This window comes from Vulpes lagopus, chromosome 13, assembly GCF_018345385.1.
Source record: "Vulpes lagopus strain Blue_001 chromosome 13, ASM1834538v1, whole genome shotgun sequence".
Lineage (NCBI taxonomy): Eukaryota > Metazoa > Chordata > Mammalia > Carnivora > Canidae > Vulpes > Vulpes lagopus.
Window position 1 is genome coordinate 60,188,054 of NC_054836.1, and position 26,678 is coordinate 60,214,731.

Consider the following 26,678-nt stretch of genomic DNA (forward strand, 5'->3'; position numbering starts at 1 on the left):
CAAGATGCCTCCATGTCATCTCCAGAAACAGTGAGTAGGTTACCTTGTGTGGCAAAGTAGCAGGTGGAATTCAGATCACAAATTAGCAACCTGAGACTAGGAAGATGATGGCAGGTCACCCCGGGGGGAAGACAGCTAGCAGAGTTCCCAGGGGAGAGGAAAGCCGGAGAGCCCGTGTCCGAGCCGCAAGACTCAGAAACACTCAACTGGCCAGTGAGGTCTTTAAACGTGGAAAGGAGCCGCGAGCCAAAGAATACAGTCTCTAGAAGCTGAAAAGGTGAAAACAAATTGCCCTCTCCCTTAGATCCTCCGGAAAGGACCTCCAGTCTGCCAACATGCCGACTTTAGCTCACGGAGGTTCATTTTGGATTTCCAACCTCCAGGGCTGTACGATGACAAATTTGTCTTGTTTTTGGCAATTTGTGAAAGTCACAGCAGGGAACGAATACAGACAATAAAGGCAGAGATTTGATCATAAAAACACTAAATGTGGACATCTAATTAAAAAAAAAAGAACACTAAATTTACCTTTCAAATTGCTTCTGCCCAGTGTGTGATGGAAAGATTCTTTATGTACAGACTTCTATCAGTAGCTTTGATTATTTTAACGAGAGGTTTTTGTGTGTGATTACTTCTCTCACATTCCTGAAGCATTCTGCTTATATGAAATCTTTTGAAATCTTTTCTTTTTCTTTCCTTTATTTTTTAAAAAATTTTTGTTAAAGTTTTGACTTCTCCTATCCTGTATTTTTTTTTTTGAATGATTAATAATTAGACTGGTTACTTTGGTTACTAGAATGAAGACCATCATGCAACTGTTTCTAACAAATTTAAAGCTTCATATACTCAAACAATCAAGAATTATCTCCTGTATTACAATGTCTTTCTTGAAGATTTTGAAAGACACAGTCAAGGCTGTCACTATATACTTTATGGCTCAATTAAAGATATTGGCCTTTATTCATCTTCATACATCATTTTTATTGCTTGTAAGATATCGATTTCATACTTCTCCTTGGATGGAGCAATATATTCCATCAGAGCTACATTTGCGTTTTTTAAGACTTATCTGGACAGAAAAGCATCATTATTATTCTTCATCTATTCCCCTTGACCATAAATTATGAATAGCAGTAACCTTTATATTTCTTACCAATACAGTTTCTATTAGAGGACACTGCATGAGTAGCTTTATCACGGTTTCTTTTTACTAGTCTGGTTATAATAATGCCTGGCATTTATAAAGAACCTTTCAACCGAATGCCTCAAAGTGCTTTGTGGAATTTAAATTAATTCTCACAATCACCCTTAAAAGATACGCATTACTCTTGTTATGTAAATAATTTGACACTGAAGTTAAATGAATAATACCTAAGGACAATTACTTCAGGATAACAACAGACACCTTCAATGTTACATCCCCCTCCTCAATCTGACAAATTATTCCCTTAATTATTTCACAAACATGATAGTAACTGACGTGGCTTTGTTCTTGCTGGGTTACTAAATGCTGTGAGAGCATGTATGCATTTATCTATTAAGTACTGTATGAATTTTTAGAGCCAAGTCAGTTTTATTTCTGTTAGTCCAGAACATACCACAGTAGGATGGGAAGAGAAAGTTACAGACTACGTCTAAACCTGGGTGACTGGAGCTGCATCCTTAAATATAGTTGATATACATTCAATATAGGGTAAGATAGAGGGTGGTAGGGAATGAAAGGGCAGAGAACGAGAAGTTAGAGACTTGTCCATCTGTCCTAATGGCTACAAAGCCAATACCAGAATCAATGTCTTCTGGAAGCAGGGTTTAAACTTCTCAGTTTCTGGTGCTCAACAACTAATCTGAATATTTTACCTTTTACCTAAAGAATTTGTTTTTGACTCGAACACTACAGATAATAGCTAGCAGGGAATAGAAGTACTTAGCTTTTTCAGTACCAGTGCTAAAGACCATGAAGACGAATGTTCTTAAGTGTCTCTGAATAGCTCCAAGATGCCCAAGAACCTCTTTTCTTAAGGCAGCAACTGTAAGAGGAGGTTAGGCATGGACTCGAGGATGTTCTAACCTGCTTCTTCCATGTATTATAAGACATGGGCTGAACATACTAGAACCTCACTCCTGAAGGGTCTAAGCCAGACATTATTCTGCAATTGTTTCAGTTTATCACTTGGTTAGGAAGCTCAGGCTTTCAAAGTATGAGTAACTCTACTACAGTAGGAGAAATGAAACTGAATTAGGCAAAGTTTAAGAGACTCATTTGTTCATTCATCTTCCTAGCATTAATTGGACAGATATTGTAGGTCAGAAACTATTAGATGTTGGTGACATCATAGTATGTCCTATGCCTTATCTTCAATAGGAAACGGAAATATACTATTGTAAGTTTTTTACACTATACGTAGTCTCATAATACTACTTGAAGTTAGGCTGTGACGAGTTAAAGACCTAGAATAAGTTACTAAGTCAACTAAGAAAAAAATGGAATCATAAAAACATTCAATTATTCTAAAGAAGAGAAAAAAGGGAATAAAAATCATGAGAGACAGAGAACAAATAAGCTAAATGACAGATTTAAACTTAATAATGATTAAAAGATTTCCAGATTGAATAAAAAATAGGGACCCAATTATACATTGTTTAAATAAATATATTTTAAAAGTAAAGAAATAGATTAAAGGATGGAAAAAGACATAATATGCTAATACTTGTTTAAAAAAATCAGATGCCTAAGATAAAGTAGATTTTAAAGCACAGTATATTAAAAGGGATAAGAAAGGTCATTTCATAATGACGAAGCAGTCAATTAATTGAAGGGATATGGAGATGATTAATATGTATGCACCTAGCAAGAGATCTTCAAGATACAAGAAGCAAAAAAAAAGGAGGGGGGGGGAGGACACCTGGGTGGCTCAGCAGTTGAGCATCTGCCTTTGGCTCAGGTCATGACCCTGGGTCCCGAGATCGAGTCCCACATCAGGCTCCCTGCATGGAGCCTGCTTCTCTCTCTGCTTGTGTCTCTGCCTCTCTCTGTGTGTCTCTCGTGAAATAAATAAAATACTTAAAATAAGAAAGGCAGAAAATGATAGAACAAACCCAAAATTATACTCAGAAATTAATACGAATTTCTCAAAAATTGCTAAAAACAAGTAGATAGAAAACTAATAAGAATATGGCAGATCTGAATAATAATTTGAACTATTTGACTTTTCTGAAACACCCTATTAAACAGTGGAGGAATACACAGTCTTTATAAATGCATGTGGAACATTCACCAGATGGAGCATATTGTGAGTGATAAACTAAGCTTCAGTAAATTTTAAAAGGATCAAAGTTCTTTAAGTATATTCTCTAATCATAACAGACTTCAAATAGAAATCACTAACAGAACTCTAAAATAACATGGAAACTAAATAAAACATGCTTAATAACCTACAGCCAAAGGGAAAAATAATCAAAATAAAACTTAGTATTTTCAAAATGATAAAAATGAAAAAAAAAAAGATAAAAATTTGTGGGATGCCACTAATGCAATAATTAGGGGATGAGTATTTATAGCACCAAATACCTAGTTTAGAAAAAACAGATTTTTCTCAAACCAATGCCTTCTGCTTTTAAGAAACAGAAAAAGTATTACAAATTAAACCCAAGATACAAAAGAAATAAAAAATATCACAGCCCAAATAAAAATTAGCAAGAAGACTTGATCAACTTGATGAAGGTATCTACCAAAAAACCCTACAGCTAATATTGTACTTAATGTTGAAGAAAGACTAGATGCTTTCCCCAAAAGATTGGGAATAAGACAAGGATGTCCACGTTCACTACTTCTATTCAACACTGTATTGGAGGTTCTAGTAAGTACAATAAGGCAACCAAAAGAAATAAAAACCATCTAGATTAGAAAGAAAAAACAGTATTTTAGATAACAATATTATATATGGAAAAACAATCTACAAAATGCTACTGCAACTAATGAGTTTAGCAATGCTGCAAGACAGAAGATCAATATAGAAAAGTCATCTGTCAATATACTAGCAATGTCTAATTTAAAAATTAAAGCAAAATGACACCATCTACAAAAGTGTCAAAAATATGAAATACTCAAGGACAGATCAGACAAAAAAAATGCAACATCTTGTTGTGAGGAATGAAGTAAGACCTAAAGAAAGGGAGGGATATACTATATTTGTTTATGGGTCAAAACCCACACTATTGATCAATTCTCAAAGTGACTTAAAGATTCAATGAAATCACAGTCAAAATAACACTGAGTGTTTTTTATAGAAAGCTACAAACTGATATTAAAATTCATAGGATAAAGTAAAGTCAAAAGAACTGGAAAATAAAAAACAAAATTGGAGAACCACCAGTACCTGATATGACAGACTTAGGATAAAGCTCATCAGAGCAGTGCACTGTTGACATTAAGAGAGCAGATCAATGGAAGACTAGAGAATCCGGAAATAGACCCACAGATCCATATACGATTGATCTGCAACAAAATTGCTAAGGAAATTCAGTGAAGAAAGTCTTTTCAATAAATAGCACTAGGACACCCAGATATTCATCTATCAAAAATGTGGACTTTGATCTATACATTGCTCTAGATATAAAACAATTAACTGGAAGTGGGTTAAAGATCTAAATGTAAAAATATAAAAATATAAAACTTCTAGAAGAAAACAGAAGAGAATTCTGACCTTGGGCTGGGCAAAGATTTCTTAGAGCACCAAAGGCATCAGCCATAAAAACAAATTTACAAATTGGATTTCATCAGAATTAAAAACTCTTGCTCTCTGAAAACACTCTTTAACAGAATGAAAAGACAAACCACAGAACTAAGAGAATATTTATAAATCATATCTTTGATGAAGGAGATGTAAACATTTTATTATGGTCTCTCTAGACTCAAGCAAAACAAACAACTCAATTAAAAGTTGGGGATTCACTGGGGTAGTTGGGTGGCTCAGTTGAACGTCCAACTCTTGATTTCAGCTCAGGTCATGATCTCAGGGTTGTGAAATCGAGCCCTGGGTCAGGCTCTGTGCTGGGTGTGGAGCCTGCTTAAAATTCTCTCTTCCTCTCCCTCTGCCCCTGCCTCGAGTTCATGCATGCATGCTATAAAAAGAAGAAAAATGTTGGGGATTCATCAAAGATGACGTCTGCAAAAAGTTGTTCAGCATGATTACATTAGTTGTTAGAATTAAAATCATAATGAAGTAACACCACACCTACTAGAAATAAGAGATACATATTAGGTACATATCTGTGTCCTCTGGGAGGGAGGCAGACCTCTATCCTCACGGGGAAATGGAAACGTCAACCTCTGCTAATACCATCACCCACATGGACCCACCGAGGATGCCTATTTACAACCTGTTCACCCTCTTGAATGTGAGCAAGTAAGAAAACAGTGAGGAAGCCAGCCAACTCCTGAGGTAAAGTCTGAGCCAGAGCCACTAACAACAGAAGTAATCGGAGGCTCCCATCCTTCGAAGGCAGACTCCATGTCTTCTCTAACTCTTCACAGCATGTGACCAATGAGCCAGACATAATTACTGCAGCTAGAAAAGTATTTAGAGAGAATCTGTGCCACACATGAATTATCTGTGGCCCTGCACCTGTCTGTGGTCCTGCCTCTGGTCACTGGGATGGTTCTTAGGACAGGACAGCAGAGTCCTGTGAGGAACAGCAACAGGAACAGCGTAAGGAAGGAAGGAGATCTTTTCTATGATTTTTAGTTTCAGGAAAGCTACACTACTTGCTAAAATTACCAAAATCAAAGTCCACAGTAGAGAGTAGTTGAATTAGGCATAAGAAATGCAAATGAGTCTCCATCCCACCTTGCAGTAGAGGACGTTAATTCGCTGGCCATATTCGCAGCCATCCAGTGCTGGCTGGCAATTTCAACAAAACTGGATATTAAGTTCTGCTTTCAAAGCGAAGAAAAATACCTATTATAATTTTGCTAGCAGCTTCTCTAGTGCTGATTCATATGTAGGTGAATCAAATTAATATCATTCTGGAAACTTCTTTTTAATCCTCAAATATAAACTTTGACTGTTTGAATGAAGGAAAAGGTCCTAAAGTCATTTTTATTAACTGTATACTTATTTCTGAAAAATCCAGATTCTTACTCAAAACATCTGTAGTCTACTTCTAATTTATTACTTTGTATGTTGAAACCAGAAGTTCTATGATGACTGTGTATAAACCAGGCAATTGGAGAAATGTTCAAGCTCGATGTGTTCTAACCAGTTACATAGGCGATGTCCAATTAGATATGCTAAGTTTGGCTAAAATAATTAAGGTACCTTCTGAAAGTTTTAACATTAATGAAGAACTTACAGAGCATTCAGCTCTACCAAAACTGCACAAATGAGAAAAATAGAAAAGGATATACTCCAGAAGAACTAGAGAAGCAAGAAAGAGAAAAGAAGACTGACCAGTTTAATTAGAGTTCCTGGCAGTATTTCTCTAAGATGACAGACCTTTCAACACACCCCCCTATCACTCCTCTCACCAAGTTTCAAGACCAAAAATCATGCATATTCTGCTCATCAGATAAATTTCCTTTGGATGCTTCATAAAGCAAACTGAAGAAACAACTCAATGAAAAAGGCAAATATAAAAGCTAATTTTTACTTGCTACACTATTACAAGCTGCTTGAGAGATAATAGTTCCTTTTAATGGAGTAATCCATTCAGCAATTCTAATTTATCTTAATATTTAAAATGTATCTGAAATTAACCACCAGCTGCTGTTTCCACATAGTATTTGTATTTGTGAAATAGGCATGATGACTGGCGCTGTGAATTATGAAGTACGAACATCTCAAGAAATGTTAAATAGAAGTACTGATACTCAAATAGAAAGAAATAAGTGAGAGAAATACACAAAATGAAAATCTTAATCTCAAGAATATTAGTACTTCAAAATGTGGATCTAAGAGGGAAGCAAACTGTTAAGTCTTTTGCTATGTTGAAATATTATGTAATCGAATTGGAAGAAAGGTGATCTGGCTCCAGCGCATGGTAAAGGAAAACAGGTTCTCTGACTTGTAGGAGACTCCATCCTCAGAGAGGCAGAAGAACCAGCAGCCCTCTGTGGACACTCACGATGTGGGTCCCAGGGCCATCGACTCCAAGTGTATGAACAGACAGCAGGCTCTTTTCCTAACAATGGTTAGAGTGTCTTTACAGAAATGCTTCTAAAACTTAAAAAGTCACATGGGTAGAAACTTTAGATATTTATTTTGGGGGCATCTGGATGGCTCCATTGGTTAAGCATCTGGCTCTCAGTTTAGGCTCATGGCATGATCTCAGTGTCCTGGGATTGAGCCCCGGGTCGGGGTCCACGGGGAGTTGCCTTGAGGATCCTCTCTCTCTCTCTGCCCATGTTCTCTCTTTCTCAAAATAAATGAAAAAATAAAAATAAAAATTCATTTTGCACTTAAGAATACCATTCAGCAAGTTTAAAAGTTACTAAGTGCAAGAATTCCTTCTGATGGACTCGATGGAAACTGCTGTCTGCAGATAAATGTTGTGTGACGTATGTAGATTTTTTACATGGTTAGGTGAAGCAAGCTTTGCTTTTAAAGTTGTTAGGACAAAATCATCTTGAAAATTTTTTTTTTATTTGGGCATGCTGACACATAATGTTGCATTGGTTTTAGGTGTACAAACATAGTGATTTGACAAGCTGACACCTTATGCTGCGCTCACCATAAGCACAGCTACCATCTGTCACCATTCAGCACTATTACGATGTCATTGATGAACTGTAGGCTTTCGGGGCTGGACTGGTCAACTATCTGCCTGCGAGGACAAGCCCGTAATATGGAAAATTTCCTGTTCTGCCTCCAGGTATTCCCAAGGCCCCTGGTGGAGGGCTGGCCACTCATTCAGATGAAAAATCTCCATATGCCACCTGCATTTCCATAAATAGGTATTTGCACCTGCCACCTACAAACAAAATCTGCCACCAAGCACTTGCCAAAGAACATAACTTTCAACTGCCCAATGCCTACATTTGAACCGCCATTTTACAAAACTATATGCTATACAGATTGTTTTCTTACCCCTGACTTACTAGTTCTCAACCTTGGCTGTTCAGTGGTACTATTTGTGCCAGTGCTTCTCAACCTTATACACACATACTATCTCCTGAGAGGTCTGGACTCACCTCAAACCGACCGAAACAAAAGTATGAGCTCACAGCTTGAGTCTCTTCCTGCACTCTCTCCCTAAAGGGGTTCTGATGTGCACAAGAGGTGAGGAGCACTGTCACATATAAAAGCATAGCCAGAAGTACTGTTATAGGATGCAAATCATGGCCTAAAGTGATATGAAATGTATTCATGACCTATGCATAAAATGACATTAGCTTAAATAAAAGCTGGTTCCCACTTTAAGCCATGAAATTCAACTGGCCCACACTCAGATGGTAATTTGTAAAAGACGGCCACACTTCTTCACCTCATCAGGTGTACTATTTAATGATGTAGAACACAGGTGTTGCTGTCAGAACACCTGGTTCCAATACGGACTCCCACACTTGTTGAGTGCTCTTAATCAGATTCTTACTTTTCTGTCTCAACATGCAGTGTTACTACCATTCTCAAAAAGGATTCAATGGGGCGAAGGCCCTGATTTCTTTCCCTTGCATTTAAGCTTCACCTATGTTACTGCATGAATTAATAATTTATTTCTTTTTAGCACTGAATAGAATTTTGCAGATGTACAGTTTGCTTATCCATTCCTCTGCTCAAGGACACCTTACTGCTTCCAGTTTTTTTAGTGATTATGAAGAAAGCTGTTATAAACATTCCCATACAGATATTTATTTACCAATAAACGCTTGGGTAAATACCTAAGAAGGCAACTGCTGGGTGATATGGCATGCCTGTTTCACTTAAAAAATAAAAGAAAAAACAACCTGGCAGGTTGTATTCCCAAAGTGGCTATACTGTTTTTGTACTTCTACCAGCAAAGATTAAGGTTCTGTTGTTTTGTATCCTTGTCAACATTTGTTATTGTCAGCATTCTTGTACTTTAGCCATTTTACCAGCTATGCAGTTGTGGTTATCTCCCTTGTGGTATAAATCTATTTCAACAACCATGTGGCTCATCTTTAAATTCACTGATATGCAAAATTTTAATTAGAAAACTTCACTCTAAAACTAAGATATCCAGATATCTATTCATAAAATTTTAGATTGTAAATTTCAGATCATGTAACAGATCATGTTTCCTTCAAATTAAAAAAACAAAAAAACCCAAAAAACTCTTCCTGTAAGGCGCCTGCATGGCTCAGTCAGTTAGACGTCAGCCCCTTCGACTCGGGTCATGATCCTGACGTCCTGGGATTGAGCCCTGTGTTGGCCTCCCTTGCTTGTGCTCTCTGTTGCTATCTTGTATCTCTCTCTCAAATAAACAACATCTTTTAAAAAAACCTATTCCTGCTTCTCAGTATAAAAGCAGATAAATATATAGCAAAACATTAGTAATAGTTCTATGACCCAGAGACAATCACCAATTCTCCTGTGTGTGTACGTGCATGGGCTCACATCCAAAGGCCCAAAGTCTAAAGCAGGACTGAATCAGGTATGTGTGAGGAATAGAAGAAAGCCGAATGTGAAGGAAGGATGATACAGTATGCAAGGGGGCTGTCATAAGAGATGAAATTAGAGAAAGAGGTCAGCTCCTGGGGAGCAGGTGGCTTCGATGTTGGTGTGCGTGGAAACTACCAGGAGGCCCCGTTACACAGGCTGCAGCACACCACCTTCAGAGAGTTCCTGGTCCAGGAAGCTAGTGGCCTGAGAATCTGCATTTCTAACAACCTGCTGATTTTGCTGACCCAGGGTCCCACCCTGAAAACTGTTCCTGGGCCTGCCACACTATGATGAGGAATCTTATTTTTATTCCAAATAAATGAGAAGACACTGGAAGATTTTTAAAGGGCAGAATGAGGTGATTTGTTTTGAATTTTAAATAGAACATAATAGCTGAAGTGTGAAAGCTAGATCGGAGGGGGCAAGAAGATAAATGGGAAAGTAGTAAGGAATCTATTACCAGCAAGGAAGAGTGCTGTCTGAATTAGGGTAGAGGGGATATGAACATGTGGGTATACTCATAATAAATTTAGGGAAAGCTCACAGAACTTGCAAACAGAAGAGTATTATATTAAGGTGAAGGAAGGAGCAACAAAGGATATGCCAAGGTCACTGGCTTGAAAACTGCCTCTATGCAAGATTCAACGGGGGTGCTAATCATGAGTTGTATTTTAGAAATATTTGGTTTGAGACAACTGTTAAATGCAACTAGAAATACCAAGTATGCAGGCTGGATATATAAACTGAAGCTCCAAGTAAGAAAATCTTAAAAATTGGAAGTCAATAACATATATATGATAATTATAATCATGGAACCTACTCAGATCATTAGTATAGTTCAATGGATCTCTAAGTAGGTGATTCCGCACACCTCCCAGGGGACAGTTAGCAGTGTTTAGAGACACTGCTGAGCATCCTGACGTAAGGCTGGGTGAACTACTGGCATCTCACTGGAGGTAGGGATGCTGCTAAACAGAAAGTGTATAGAGAAGTTTCTGACTACAAAGCATTTTCCTGCTCAAAATACCAAGAGTGTGGGGTTCAGAAACTGGTACAGAAACAACAGTGGTCTTGTATGAAGGGACTGAGGAACACTAGGCCCTTCTCAGACATACAACTGACTGGAAAACACACCAATCGCATACTCAATTTAGAAACTGCTTAAACATATATATGTTTAAAAATGAATTAAAATTCAGCAGAGAAGTGAATTAAAAATATCTAAAGAATTACACTATAGCATTAGACTTAAAATGGCTGCTATTAGTGAAAAATAGTTATAATAAGGACATAGGGTAAAATTAATGTAATAGTTTAAATGAAAAATCCTGATTCATAAATCCGTAAGACCATCTGTAGTTTCCAGGGCTCTTGTGTGAGATCATGACACCTGTACACGTTTGTTCAATGAGTAAGTGCGCAGACACGCAAGCACATGAATGAATGGTAGGGCTTAGCTCTAGGTTTTAACAAATACATGTTAACAAGGAAACAGAAGACAAAAACCGGAATGTGGGAATGCTGATCCTCAATTTCTGGAGTGTGGGGACAGACTCATAAAATCCCTGGAAATGGAAAAACTCTAAAGGAGACAGAAGAGGAGAAAGATTGGAAATGGATAAAAATCCCAACTTTGAGGGAAAAAACTCCAATATACCCAACGATCCAAGTATCCTTGAACATCTAGCATCACACAAGCTGTCAATCATCATCACCAGAGATTTTCAGGTGAGATTTCTGCAGGTTTTAATCTCTGGCAAACACCTATGAAGTCAGCCTTCAGGCCTGTGTAAGAGAGACCATGTTACAGAAGAGGACCCTACAGCCCCCCGACCAGAGCACGTCTACTTCATAGATGAGACTGCAGAAAATCTTTCACATAGAGAGGTGCTAAGATCACAAATCTACCCGAATCTTAATGCTTTTAACTCCCAGAAGAAGCTGAGTATAGTAAAGAGATACTGGAATTAGAGAATAAGTATATTCTAGGTACAAAGTGCAGGAAAAAAAACTCAATGTTACAAGATGCGTGAAAAAGACCTTCTCATAGGGAAAGTGGGAGAGAAGCAGATTTAGATATTCTGTTATCCATCTAATCACAAAGGACTTAAACTGAGGACTTCAAATATCATGATGCCGCTTTTAACTCACGGACAGAAATGTTTAAGTGAGACTGATCTCTCACCAGGAAGGACACACAAGTTGGTGTCTACCATTCACATGGGCCCCTGACTGTGATCCTGTAAACGACCTTTACATACCCAAAGCCCATCACAATGCTTTCCGTGTTATTCACAATTACATCTAATAAATCGGAGCTGTAATCTGGGCTCGCGGAAGATGACAAATTATTTTACAGATCACAAATCAATTATTTTATGTAGTTTATAAACAGAAAGTTTACACACTACATACTGGGCCACATTAACTGTGAACTGAAAGAAGTAAAAATCACGTGACCTCAAACACACAGCACAGACCAGGACTCACCTTTCCCAGTTCTTTATCTTCAAGGGCCAGGACCCCAGTGCTTTCTGTGAAGAGTTTTACTTTGACCACAGGCCGAGGATGAGTGGTGGTGAAATCACCTTGAGTTCCCCATCTGTAATGAAGTAACAAAGATTTTCTTTAAAATGCAGCATTTTTTTTTTTTTTTTTTAACAGACAGGTGTATCTCCTTAGGCTCATGAAGCAACACAGAATCTTTGGTGGCTCAATGAGATTTTCTTTTTTTTTTTTTTTTTATTTATTTATGATAGTCACAGAGAGAGAGAGAGAGAGAGGCAGAGGGAGAAGCAGGCTCCATGCACCGGGAGCCCGATGTGGGATTCGATCCCGGGTCTCCAGGATCGCGCCCTGGGCCAAAGACAGGCGCTAAACCGCTGCGCCACCCAGGGATCCCCTCAATGAGATTTTCAACTTCGCTTTTGTTTCTGACAGATGGCACAGTCAAGAGGAGAAACAACAATAAGTTTTACAGCTTGTAATAATTCCAAGGCTGTTCTAGAAATGAGCACGTTAGAGTATAAAAGACTGTGCAGTGAGAATTTAGGTTAAGGTAAAGCATTCTATATGTAGCCACTGAAACCTATTATTTATTCAAATACAAAATATAACTCCATTTTACAGATGCCTAGAGGGAAATCGTTAAAATTTTGTTTATAGGAGATAGTTTTGCAGAAAACTTTTTTTTTTTTTTTTTTTTGGATGCTAAACACTTTCCCATCACTTCTTGGAAAGTCTTTACTAGATGTTTTATATTTTAAAAAGTGGAGGTAATTATCTCAAGTCTATTACTTTATATGATTTTTTTAAAGCTTCTGTCAAAAGGAAAGAAATAATCATTATAAAAATATGAACGTTTTGCAGTTAATTTCCCAATACACTCTCCTAGGAATGCAGTAAGTCTGTCGACATCTGGCTTTTCAAATCATTATAACAAAATAACATTTTTCTTGGCTTATCTCTTAATTAGTAGCATCTCAGCTTTACCACACACCAATTCATCCCAGCATATTTACAAACTCAACTGGTGCACACCTGATATTAAAGAATCTTATCAATATTTCTCATAACTCTGAGATCACAGGCATGAGATGCAGCACAGCAGGAAGGAAATGCCTTTGAGAAAAACACATGAAAGTGAGATTTAACAAAATAGGAATTCCTGCTACAAATAACTCGCCATATAAAAATACTGATTTTCTTAAATTGTTTTAAAAAAAACCCAAACTTACCCTTTGGAAGGGATTATCTAAACTTTGTCTTATAAACCATATTCAGAAAGCTTGGAAAATGAAAAAAAAAATGGAGAAAGTCTAATATAAACTGAGTAACTGTGAGGTCTTCCTCTCCTACCACAGCAGTGGTAACACCATAGTGTGTGTATAGTAAAGCAGAGGCCATTTCAATGACCAAAGAAACTAGTATCCGGATGCAATCTGTTCCCCTGAAATTAAAATCATACACCAGAGGGAAAAGAGATATTCAATTAGGATGGAAAAGCAGCTTAATTTTTATTTTAGACTTGCAGAAAGTGGTTAGCAAATAATTTTTGCCATTTCCTAGAATTAAGATTGCTGAGATAAAGTAGAGCCAAAATAAGACTAACAATGAAATGGATTCAGAACCAAAATAAGGGAGAAAAATTCTCAACTTAATGTGTGGGATCTTCAGCCTTGAATGGTCAAGGCTGTCCAGATGACAACTCCGGAGCAGATTCCCATGACATATCATCTTTATTTGGTGTCATAGGATTAAACTTGGAAAACTAATCTTTTGAGACATTTTCTTACAACTAAAATCAAAGATCTCAGGGCAGCCCAGGTGGCTCAGTGGTTTAACACCGCCTTTGGCCCAGGGCGTGGTCCTAGAGACCCGAGATCGAGTCCCACGTCGTCGGGCTCCCTCCATGGAGCCTGCTTCTCCCTCTGCCTGTGTCTCTGCCTCTCTCTGTCTCTCATGAATAAATAAAATATTAGAAAAATCAAATCAAATCAAAGATCTATAGTAGCTATGTACACAGCCAAATAGGCTCACGTAGAATTCGCTTATCTTTTAAATTAATTCTCTTTGTAAAAATTCATTTGGGTTTTTCTTCCCCCCTATAATGTCAAAAATCCCTCCAAAGCCCTTATACTGTTTTCTACGATTGTTCGTAATTCCCCATCTACAACAATACATGGTTCTCCAAAGAGAAAAATACTGATGACCACATTAGCTGTCACTGGGGACTTGGCGAGTTTCATCCTCCACCCCCATCTCCCCGCCACTTTACAAGAAGGGAAATGTGTGCTCGCCGCAGCAGCACATACACTAATACAGACAAGATTAGCGTGGCCCCTGAGCACGGATGGTGTGTGAAGGCAGAGGAACTGCTGTCTGAATGAGACAAACGGCAGTGCACTTGAGAAGAACTGTGCTTGCTCACTCGTGAGGCGGTGAACTCCTAGAAAACTGCCTTCGACCCCTCCGATCCTCATGAACACACATCTTCAACAACTCTTCTTGGATGGTTCAGGGCAGGCTATTCCAATATATGCCATTTTGGTACATTATCTTGGATTAAAGTTACTTAAGATAAGGCAGGTGCAACAAGGTACTCTCACCCTTCCTTTGTGCCCCTGAAAAGCAGGAAATCCGTCTCCCACAGGAAAGACCCTCCCCGGCCACCCATACTGGAAGGTAGGAAACATCCTTATTACCAGAAATAGGGACAAATCTTGTCACTGCTTTACTTACTAATAACCCCAAGGTCCAAACTTCTTTGTCGATTCTTCACAAATGTATAGTTTGTCTAAGAAATATAAAAGCTGTCTGCTTTGGTCATTTCTTTGACACTCATATTTCATATAAATTTAAATTTGTTTTTCTCCTGTTAATCTGTCTTATGTCAATTATAAGAGCAACCAAAGACACTGGAAGAAAGGAATAGTTTTCCACGCTTGTATCTCCAGTCTTCATTCACTAGCCATCTCTCATTGACTCATTAGAAACACTTTATTATGTAAATTATACATTAAGTGCCTAAAAATAAGATGCTCAATTAAAGAATAAAAATCAGCATTCCCACTACTGAGGTTAAGATGGAGAATATGCCAGCACATCAGAAGAGTCATCTCTGTGACCTGCCCTGGTAATGTCTTCCTCTCATCCCAAGACTGCACTACCACCAGGGTGCTAGGATCCTGGGTTCCATATTAATAATGGTCTTAAATTCATTTTTTTAAGTGGATTTTTTTTTTTTGCATTTTACCTCTACAGACAACCACTGCTCTAGGTGTCTTAGAGTTGGTCTTTAATAGGGAAAGGAAATGCTCTTCTTAGTTCATTAAATATCCACAAATAAATGAAAATCTGAGTTTTATACATGTGTCAGATATGTGATACATATCATGGTATATCATGGTATATCAGTTATGTCCTAGATTTCCTATCACAGATGGAGGTATATTTTAAGGACGGTCTTAGATATATCATAGATATCCTATATATCATAGGAATATACATCAAATCATAGACACAGCTCACCTATCTGTAATCCAGAATTGAATGCTCTACTAAACTTTTTTCCTATACTTACTGAGATGATCAGTAATTGCAGTGGTTTATACTGATCCATTTTCTTGCTTTTCAGAGATAAGCCTAATATCCTTCCTAAAAAAACAAACAAACAAAAAAAACCCCACAGACTTAGGCTGCTGTAGTTTGCACTCTGTATCAATATTCCTGATTGAGACTGGCCTGCAGATTTACTTGTGTGTGTGTATGGATTTACATTCCTGTATTGTCCTATTTTTGTTATGTAGCCTTATTGAATGAGTTCAACAGTGCCACATTTTTATTATCTGGAAGAGTTTTTTAAAAATGAGAATGATCTGTTCTTGGAATTTATCCATTAAGCTGTTTGGGCCCAGTGTTTCTTCATGGGAAGATTGCTACTGATTCTATTTCTTCACTGGTTATAGTTATAAAACTACTCTGGTTTTCTTTTTTTTTTTTTTCAATAAATTTATTTTTTATTGGTGTTCAATTTACCAACATATAGAATAACACCCAGTGCTCATCCCATCACGTGCCCCCCTCAGTGCCCGTCACCCATTCACCCCCACCCCCCGCCCTACTCTGGTTTTCAATGTGAACCGATTTTGGTATAATACTAGAAAAATACTAATTTCATCTAAGTTTTTCAAAAGTATTTGCACAAAGTCACAAAATACCTCTTATCTTTTACGTCTATGGCATCTGTGGTTATATATCTCTTTCACTCCTAATATTGGTTTAACATGTCTAACTTTGATATAGGCCTTTTATTCTTTTCAAGTTACTGTTGCTCGACGTTGATGATCTTCTCCATTGCATGCTTGTTTTCTACTTCATTAAACTCTTTGTTACTTCATCCTAATTCAACCGTGTTAATTCTGCTGTTGTTCTACATTTTTAACTTGAATTCATGGCTCATTAATTTCAAGCCTTTTGTTGTAAGCATTCAAGCTCAGCATTGTAAGCGTTTCAGGCTATAGATTTCCCTAAGACCACTTTGAGTACAGTGTCCCACAAATTTATATAATTTTTCTCATTGTTTAGATGTTTACAGGTGTGTTTTTAGAATTTATAAATGAAGTTTTACTTTTTCCAAATAAGTTCTATACTTACTACATTAGGTTAGATAACAGAACTTGCAGGATACTAATCTCCTGAAATAAGGGAAACTACCTTTCATATATTCCAAAATATGTTGCCCTCTATGTGTTTATGTGTGTGTTTAGCTCTTGCATGAATATGTGGAAATAAAAAGTATTCTTAGTTGTTGTATACGTGGCCATTAGATTGAGCTTGTTAACTGTGCTACTGAAGTCTATTTTATCAGTACTGATGTTTTGGTATCCTTTACACAGCAAGGTCGAAGTATTAGAATCCCCCATCAAGATAGGGATTTTGACAATTTCCTTTCATATTTTTGTCAACTTTTGGTATCCTATTTGGTGATACCAAAATGCTTAACAGCAACCATGGCCTTTGAGTATGAACCATTTATCTTTTATAATCTGAAGTCCATGATTACTTTTCTACCATTAGACTTGTGTAAAAGTAGACAACACTAGGCTAGGAACGGTAATAACATAGAAAACATGCTTAGAGAAGTCACACAAGAAACCTAATCAACATATTACAGAGTATATCCAGTAATTTATAAGAAAACGGAGAGCTAGAGGAAGTTTGTAGGAAGCTGTTAGTCATTTAGAACTCGGAAAGCAACCCAGATTATCTGTTCCTAAAGCCTAAGGCGAGGAAGGCAGGATACAGGAGTATCACAGGCCTTGGTAGGCAATCCACAGGAATCTGTCTGCCTACCAAGGCCTAGGTCCTCCTGAGCCAAGGGCGAGGAGTGCTAACGGGCAGCTCCTGCGAAAGGAGAGACTTGAATAAACAACATGCTTGCAGGCAGGGAGAAGCAGGGGCACAAGGGGACCAGCAGATCTGAACTACAACAGCCAGGGGACTAAACCTTCATGATATTTGGTAAAAATGTACAATTTTAAAGGGGTGAATTAATGTAAATACAGTGGTTCTTAATAATCCTCATAAACCCCAACATTCCAGAATACAAATAAATTGGCACCCCCATGATAATTTCTCTTATAAAAACTAAAAGCTATATACAGTTAGAAAATGCTTGTGAATTCTTCAATAAATGAGTTAAAGACACAAGTCTTCCCTCCCACCCCACTCCCCAAAAAGGCAGAAAAGGAGGGAAGAAGGTAATAGGTATTTTCAATATTCACCAAGATACTTCCTTGTTTTCTACTTAACTGGCATGTTTAAACACTTTCAGGAATTAATACCAGTTATTATCTTCCTACAATTTTCTCTGTATTATGTGATAGAAGAATATATTACCCTTGCTGTCAATTTGCTTTGACTCAAAATACATTGCCTTTTTCTACTTCTATTAATGTATTATTTATGAGGATTCAGACTTCGAATGGAAACCTTCAAAAGAATAAAATCCCTACAAAGCACCTTTACGAGGACAGCAGGACTTCCTGGCTCTGAAAACACAAAGTGGCTCACATACTGACTGAAATAACGGGCATTAATTATGTATTTGCTATTAAATCAAGTATACTGGAAATTCGTACCATGAGTCAAAATACATGCACGTGTCCATTCACCCAGTAAGGCTATTTTCTAGGAATCTCCCCTAATAAAATAGTCGTAAACACTGAAAAGACTACAGGTGGGAACGTGCTCACTGCAGCATCATATACGGCAGAAGTAAGAAACCAGTATCCAACACGAGGGGAAGATCATGTCAATTATGTGGCACACAGTGGAGTGTTTTTCTGGTACTGAAAGCGAGGCCAAGAAGCTGATACAAGGCCAGGTGGGATGTATTGCGGGGTGCGGCGGGGACACCAAACAGTCTGGGCCTCATATTCTTTCAAAAACCTGAATACGTCGTATGTGCCAGATTATGTCCTAGAATCAGCAGCCAAAGTCTCTGTTTTCATGGAACTTATATTCTAATAGATGATAGACAGCAAGTAACTTGATTATGCACCATGACATACTCCTCTGAAGCCTGCCCTCTGTTCCTGACATGCCTCTCAGAGTGTCTACGGAAGTAGATTTAAAATGTGACCTAAAGGGATTTTCAGAACTTACTAGCATATTTGTTTCCAATTATGTTGAAAATCTTTAACAGTGCAATAGTTATCAAAATCATCCAAATTCCTTGATTCAAAATTATTATTATAAACATATAATGCACACATGATGACAGAAACGAAAACTTAAAAATAGGCTCAACCTACACTCCCTACCTATGGCTGGCCCTGAAGAACAGGGTATATGTAACTTCACAATTATGTTCTCTCTCTATCCTTTTATCCATCCGGCTGTGTGACTGGCATTGGGAAAGCTCAGGCATTAAAAAAATAATAATAAAAAATCAAGTTCATAGATCCTGTTGTAGATGAGCTCAGACTGGTTGAAGAGAGAGACCTATACACTCATAATTATAAATAATAAATCCAATCACACAAAATTGAACAGGGTTATGAACTGCACTTTTAAAAATTACTTCTGAGACTGAGCATTTTCTCTTTGTTAGTCATCTGAATTTCTTTTATGACTTGCTTTATTATTGTTGCCCATTTATCTATTACATTAGGCTATCCAGTAGGCTTCCTTTTGATTAAAAAAAAACCTCACTATAAGATAAAGACATTTACTGTTTCTGATACCATGTATGGCAAATATTGTTGCAGCTGGTTATTTTCTATTTAACTCTTTTCATGGCTTTTAAAAAAATGTATAGTTCTAAAATATTAGATAGCCAAGTTCTAGCAATTTGATTTATAGTTTGATTGTGACACCTGCTTAAAGAGTCTTTACTTAACTAAAGATTATATAAATACTAATCTTTAGTTCTTCAACATATTTCTATGGTTCAAACCTTCAAGTTGTCTAAGACTTAATAGTGATGCTGGATGGCCTTCTCCCTTAATTTTTCATCTATCCTGATCTCATTTGGTTTAGAAGTCAAAAATATTTACAGTATTATCACAAAAACTGGGGTTTGATGATGAACTTTGTCCTAAAGATTGATGTCCTGAGCTGTGGTAAAATGTTTGAATTCTTGTGGTTTTATGAGATGTTAGGATACCAGTTAGAACAAGAAGGAAACAAACATTTCCAACTTTATTTCTATTCAGTAAAAGGGAGTTCTCTCCATTTAGTAAATCTATTCTAATATATATATATATATGGTAAAATATATATATATATATTTTTGGTAAAGTCCTTTTTCCTTCTACTATGTAGTTTCTACACATTCTGTGTTAAAGCCATTTCGTAGGATTTTATATTTTGGAATTCTAAGGAATCTGTGTCCTTAATACTGTCTGACAATGGCTGGCATACACTACAGTTATAAACTCTTTCTACAAATTATAGTTTTGCCTCATTTCCAATCCAGTGATTGCTTTTAAGTGATGTTTTCCTCACCAAATTACAATTCTATTACAAAAACCGAGTTATTAAAATAATCAACAATGATTTCTAATTCCAAATACCTCACTTGTTTTTTAACGGAAAACATGAAATAAACATCTAACTAGAGGGGCGCCTGCATGGCCCAGGGGGTTAAGCATCCAACTCTTGGTTTCAGTGCAGGAATCTCAGGGTCGTGAGACTGAGCTGCTTGTCCAGCTCTGTGCTCAGCGGGAAGTCTGCTTGGCGTTCTCTCTCTCTTCCTCTGCCCCTCCTGCTTGTGCTCTTTATTTTTGTCTCCCAAATAAATAAATCTTTTTAAGAAAACATCTAAATACAGGGTTAAAACAAATAAAATTCTTCAAATAACTGCAGTATGAAAAACAATCTAACCACAGATTATCATTTTTAAAGCAGGCATTTTAAGATTAAATGATGTGACATTTATCTAAGAATTTTTGCCTCCTTAAAGTTTAGGCTCATAACTTAAACATTCAAACATCATATATTTGAAGTAGCACTGATTTAGTTATTTACTTAAGAAGTAGAAAATCTTCCCACGTCTACTGCAATCAATCTCACATAGGTCTGAGGTCTCCTCCTGCTGTCCCGCAGGAGATTTGCCCCCAAAACTAATTTGGATTCATCTAATTCATCATAAACTGTCAGGACTGCTTTGAGATAGTTTTAATTACTCCTATTTGGTGACAGGGTAGATGGCCACTCCTCACCAGCTCCTTAAGGGGGACCAAGAGGGAATAGAAATGCCGCACAATGGAGTGCAGTGGGTTGGTCAGAAAAGCCTGATGCTTGTATCCTCAGGAGCGTCACCACCATCACCCGAGCTGTGGCCCTGCTCATGCAGCTACAGGCAGGTGTGCTTTGGTTCCATCAAGAAAGCTGTGTCTGGGGCGCCTCGGGGGCTCAGGACCTGACCCCGGGGTCCTGGGATCAAGTCCCATGTCAGGTTCCCTGCAGGGAGCCTGCTTCTCCCTCTGCCTGTGTCTCTGCCTTTCTCTGTGTGTCTCTCATGAATAAATAAAATGTTTAGAAAAAAAAAAAAAGAAAGAAAGCTGTAACCCTTGCTTGTATCTGTTGGTTTCTGCCATTGTCCTGCTCACAACTGTCAGAAATACACTGAAACTACTCTGAAACCGGCATGTATGTAAAACAGGTACCTTCAAAGGACTCGCAAAATACACAAAGTAAATGCAAGACTCCATTAGTATAAATACACGGGGCTATCTCTTTTTAATGGAATAATTTAAAATTGAGAATTTTTAAAGAATGACTAAGAGTCTATTATATAAGTAAAAGTTAAATACAACACTGAAAGCCTTCTAAAATATTAAATGCTGAACAAATTCTTTTAAATACAGCCATTCCTGATGAATATGGAAAATGAAGACAGTTTTATGGAAAGCTCCAAGCAGAAGACACTTTTAGAAGAGCAGATTTTGATATTTAAAAACTTTGACATTTCTGCATCATTTCCCAGGGCCCACTATATCAGGTTTAGCAATTACTGGTGGACTTAAGCCAAAGAATAAGGATAGAATGGTGAAGATTTGACTGCGTTTCTGCGGAAGTGTGGACGGCTGGTGGCATCATTTACCGTGGTCAAAACTACAAGAGGCGAAGGGACTTATTTGAAAACTCAAGTGTCCGATTCCAACAAGCTGCTGGAAATTCATCTGGACTTTAGCAACAAGGCTGCAAATAAAGATTCCGATTTGAGAGTCACTAACAGGTGACAGGAGGAACTACAGGAATGCGTGTCCCTATGACGGGTGTCCCTTAAGAACTGGAGATGGGAGGAGTTCGTATCTCACAAATCCAGGCCTGCATATGTATCTCTAGCCAGATGGGCATGCGTGCACCCAAACATAGGCTTTTTGTCATTAAATACACAGGATATTCACATTGCTCACTTGTGCTCTATTACATAACATGCCATAGTGATCTTCTTTACTTACCAGTACATGGACTGCACACAGTTTTAAGTCTCTAAAGCAACCCCTCCTTGTAGGGCTCTTCTTATGGACCCTAAGGCTGTTTCCGATTTTAACTATTGTAAAAGTGCTGCAAAGACATCACCTTGATCTCAGGGCCATGAGCTCAACCCTGCATCTGGCTCTGCACTGGGCGTGGAGCCTGTGAGGGATAATTGCCCTCCCCTGTCTCTCTCTGCCCTGGCCCCTCTCAACTGCCACCCTCAAATCATGCATGATCTCTCTTAAAAAGAAAAAAGAAACCACCAAGGACAGAATTCTAAGACAGCCCAAGATTTTAAACTATTCTTGGGGTTCCTGGGTGGCTGAGTCGGTGAAGCGTCTGCCTTCAGCTCAAGTCATGATCCCGGGGTCCTGGGATGGGGCCCCAGGTTGGGCTCACTGCTCAGCGGGGAGTCTGCTTCTCCCTCTCCCTGCCACTCCAACCTCTGTCAAATAAATAGGTAAAATCTTTAAAAAAAATTAAAGTACTCTTAAATATAAAAGAATATACTATTTTAAAAGTTGATTCATAAGACGAATGCCTATGGAAATAAAATGCAGCACAAACAGCCCGGTTCTACTAAAAGTCCAAATTCTAAAATAATTCATTTAAAAAAAAATAAAATAATTCATTTTAATATAAAATCCAAGTATGTTAGGATTTGAGAAGTTTATTGTAAACAAACATCCTTAACTTTCAATTTTAATAATCTGTAGGACAAACTTCCCTTAAAAATACACTGAATATATCATTAAACAAATATCCTATACATTTAATGAAATTTTAAGTTAGGTGATCAATAGTGTTTATAAAAAATGCTTTACTTATTGCTATTACTGTTGTTGACATTCTTTAAACATCTTTGAAATTTCAATTTGGGGGATCCCTGGGTGGCGCAGCGGTTTGGCGCCTGCCTTTGGCCCAGGGCCCGATCCTGGAGACCCAGGATCGAGTCCCACGTCGGGCTCCCGGTGCATGGAGCCTGCTTCTCCTTCTGCCTGTGTCTCTGCGCCTCTCTCTCTCTCTCTCTGTGTGTGTGACTATCGTAAATAAATAAAAATAAAATTGTAAATGAAATTTCAATTTGGTATCGAATTTGAACCGCACAAGAGGTTAGGAATATATCCAGGGCAGTATCGCTATGCCAAAGAATGAAATCACGACGCGGCCTTCTAGGCCACGAAGCTGACGTTTACCTGACAAAGGACACTGTTATTTAAGACAAAGTATTCTGTTCTTTCAACAAAAGGAATCGATCTGTACAGCGGCACCACGACCACCCCCAGGACATCAGCTACCCCGATGTATCACTGCTCTCAACAGTCTCCTGCAGAGGAGTGTGTGCGGCGAGGAGGGACACAGTCAGATGGATTAAGAAAAATAAAAATAAGAAGGAAAAGAAAATTGCGACCCAGTCCCAGAGCGGCTGCCCCCAGCAGAGTACAGAGGCAAAACAGGGCAGACGCCGGAGCCAGAGCTGGACTCAACGGCCGCTCCCGACAGGCACGGCCCGGGCCGTGGCCCCCGCCCTCACTTCATCCTACCCGCCTCACCAACCGTCGAGGCCTGAGGCAGGATGCAGGCGATGAGCCTGGTGCCTGCCCCAGCGGCCCGCACCTGTCCCGCGGGAAGCACACGGGATGAGGGTGCCCGCGCCGTGCCAGGGCCTCTGGCTCCACCGCCCAGCAGAGCGACACGTCCCGGAGAAGAACGGGTAGTCTGCAACAGGGAAGTCTAATCAGCTTCACAAAAAGGCAACACTGGAATCCAGACAGCATAAGAAACTACAGAGAGAGAGAGGCTTCCGTTACTAGAAAACATGACAAAAAAAGAGGAAAGAGAGAGAGAGGGAGAGAGAGGGCAAAAGGAAGAGGAGAGAGGGTGGTAAGGAGACGGGGAGAGAGATGGAGGAAAGGAGGGAGGTTTAGTAAGGGGCCAACCTTATAACCTCAGTGTTACCCTAAATCCTAAGAGTTTTGCATATTACCTGCCATCTTCCTTTACAAAATAATTCAGTCTAAAACGCTGACACGAAGCAAATTTTAACAGGACTAGAAAGTATCCTTTATAGTTAAACGAAGTTTGATCACTTGACTTCTGGGATGATCTTTCAAAACTGGTCCATTAAAACTTTTTTTTTTTTTAGATTTTTATTTATTTATTCATGAGAGACCCAGAGAGAGAGAGGCAGAGACACAGGCAGAGGGAGAAGCAGGCTCCATGCAGGGAGCGACGTGGGACTTGATCCCAGGACCTGGGGTCACACCCTGGGCCGAAGGCAGACTCTCCATTGCTGAGCCCCCTGGAGCCCCAAAACTTTTGATTATGATGGAAAGACAATACAAAGTTATCTTGTCAACACGGCAGAAGGAGAAATCCTGAGATGACATTTTTCACTTGAAGGCACAAGGACACCTGGGGATGGCTTGCGGTGGGCACTGGTCACTTTCACAACACAAGAGAGATCCCGGGGGCCCCACCTCCACTGTCCCTTCCCGGGTCTTGGACATTTCCACTTCCCTGCAAGGAGACAGCTCCCATGTCGCTGCTTTCAGGATCACTAAAGCCTCAAGAATAACAGGATACAATTATCCTTCAAGGTCTGTATTTCATTTGTGAAGTATTCATGCCATTAAACCTCCATATCCAGAGTAATCATATTACACTTATACCATTTTCTTCTGGGAAAGTCTAGCAGGCATGTTAGCACAAAATCGGGTTTCAGAAAAAATAGAAGATATAATCCCTCCCAAGCATTTTCCTTTCTCTCATTCATGGCGGGGTGGTTCAAAGATCTTAGCTCGAAGCATCGAATTTTAAAGAGAACTATTTGTCATATCTTGCATTACCATTTTACTTGGTCAAGGCAGCACAGAAAATGTAACTTTTTATAAGATGGAAACTGAGATTTTAAAGAACTTAGAGAAACACAAACCTGATGGAAGCTCCATTAATGTAGCTCTAGAGCATGAAGTAATACAACGCATCTCTACAGAGAGGTTCAAATCCTAAAATGCACTGGTGCAGAAAGGAGCAGAACTACACTGCATAAACCAATAATCAATCACCTCCACACACGTATCACTGTATGTTCATCCTGGGGTTATACCCTCAACTTTGAAGTAAAAGAACATTAGTGTGGTTTGTTTCTGTTTTGGTTTGTTTTTTTGATACAAAGTAAAATGTGATTGTGTTTTATGAACTGGAAAAAAAAAGCCTTTCAACTGTGAAAATAATGCATTCTCCTTCCAAGATAAAATGTCCTACAGAAATTTAAAATATAGGATTTCAAGCTATTGTGACGAATCAGTAGAGCATGGTGCTGCTAGTAAATCGGAACATCCATGTTACTAGTATTGATTTTTACCAGATACATCCCAATAGTCAATCTCTAATTTGACAGAACTTTAAGGCAGGTTCATGCTCTCGGGGGCCAGATGTACGGGTGCGAAAATGCTTTCCTCTACATTTTCTGTATGAACACCTTGGACTCGCGAGGTGCTATGATGTCAGTCATCGCTTCCTACTGGCTGGCGCCTGAAAGCAAGTGCTCCCCAGTCCCCGCCCGGGGAAAGGCCTCGGGGTCCGTATGGCTGTACATGGGGGCTTTAAAGAGAGAAAGCCCGCCTGAATTATCTACCCGGGTTACTCCGTGTCTCCCAGGAACGGTCCTCCGGGGGCGCTCTCTGCACATAAAACGTTGTTTCATAAAACTTTTCAACTGCACAGGAGGAGCTTAGGAGGAACGAAGTATCTGAATTACACAAATACCTGAGATCTCCCAAGGGCACAATTCCTGGGGGGTTGAGAAGATGGCAAAACGCACGCTGTGCTCAAGAAGGGCAGGATGCAGGGGGCAGAGGCAGGCGGACACCAGGGCATGCAGCGCACGGGGCCGAGCAGGGAGCCGCGGGGACAGCACCCGGGGACGCGGGGACCATGAGCTACGCAGTCGCTGCCCCAGGATCCTATGATGCTCAGCCCCATGTTATTGGGGAAAAGAAATCCCCGCTTGCCGGTTTCTGATGGTCAGCAACGGGCCTTTGGGACGACCCTAGAACAGAAACGTAACACAGACATGCCTTTGACAGCTAAGGACATTCACACCGATATTTTAGGAACTGACTCCGGTGCTCATGAGTTAATACGGGAATGCAGCCTGCTGGGGTTCCACAGGCCCGGAAACTGCTGCGTCGGTTTGGGTTCCTCCAACACCAACCTAGCAGGCAACTGAAGGGACCTTTACATGACGACACTCTCTAGCTCCTGTCCTCACGTGTGCAACCTCTGGCCCTGACCTATCATAAGCACCTGGCACATGCCCGTCATGGGGCTGCAGGTGGAGCACAGGCAGATGAGGGAACAGGCTGCAGCCCCAGGCCAGGGCCCATAGGGAAGGGACAGGCAGGCATGTCGCACACACCATCTGTCACTGAGGAAGGCGGCAGCGTCCTGCCTCAAGAGGGCAGACTCTCCGCATCACTTTTCCACCTTCAGGATTGGTCTCAGCAGCTACCGAGGTTACCCACAGCTGTGGAAGCAGCGCATCCTTCACTGCGGCCCCGTGGC

The 26,678-nt window shown here is 39.2% G+C and overlaps 1 protein-coding gene and 1 long non-coding RNA gene across 22 annotated transcripts in view; one reads left to right on the forward strand and one right to left on the reverse strand.

The window, feature by feature from the left end:
• CADPS2 (calcium dependent secretion activator 2) overlaps positions 1–26,678 on the reverse strand; it is a 457,875-nt gene that overhangs the window by 207,603 nt on the left and 223,594 nt on the right. For all 21 annotated transcript variants that reach the window (XM_041727924.1, XM_041727925.1, XM_041727927.1 and 18 more), the window contains exon 7: positions 12,108–12,219. In XM_041727924.1, coding sequence (XP_041583858.1) covers positions 12,108–12,219 — 112 coding nt within the window. The remainder of the gene's footprint in view (positions 1–12,107; positions 12,220–26,678) is intronic.
• The window catches only part of LOC121474807, a 45,673-nt gene that overhangs the window by 4,560 nt on the left and 14,435 nt on the right, over positions 1–26,678 (forward strand). The gene's annotated exons all lie outside the window — the stretch shown is intronic.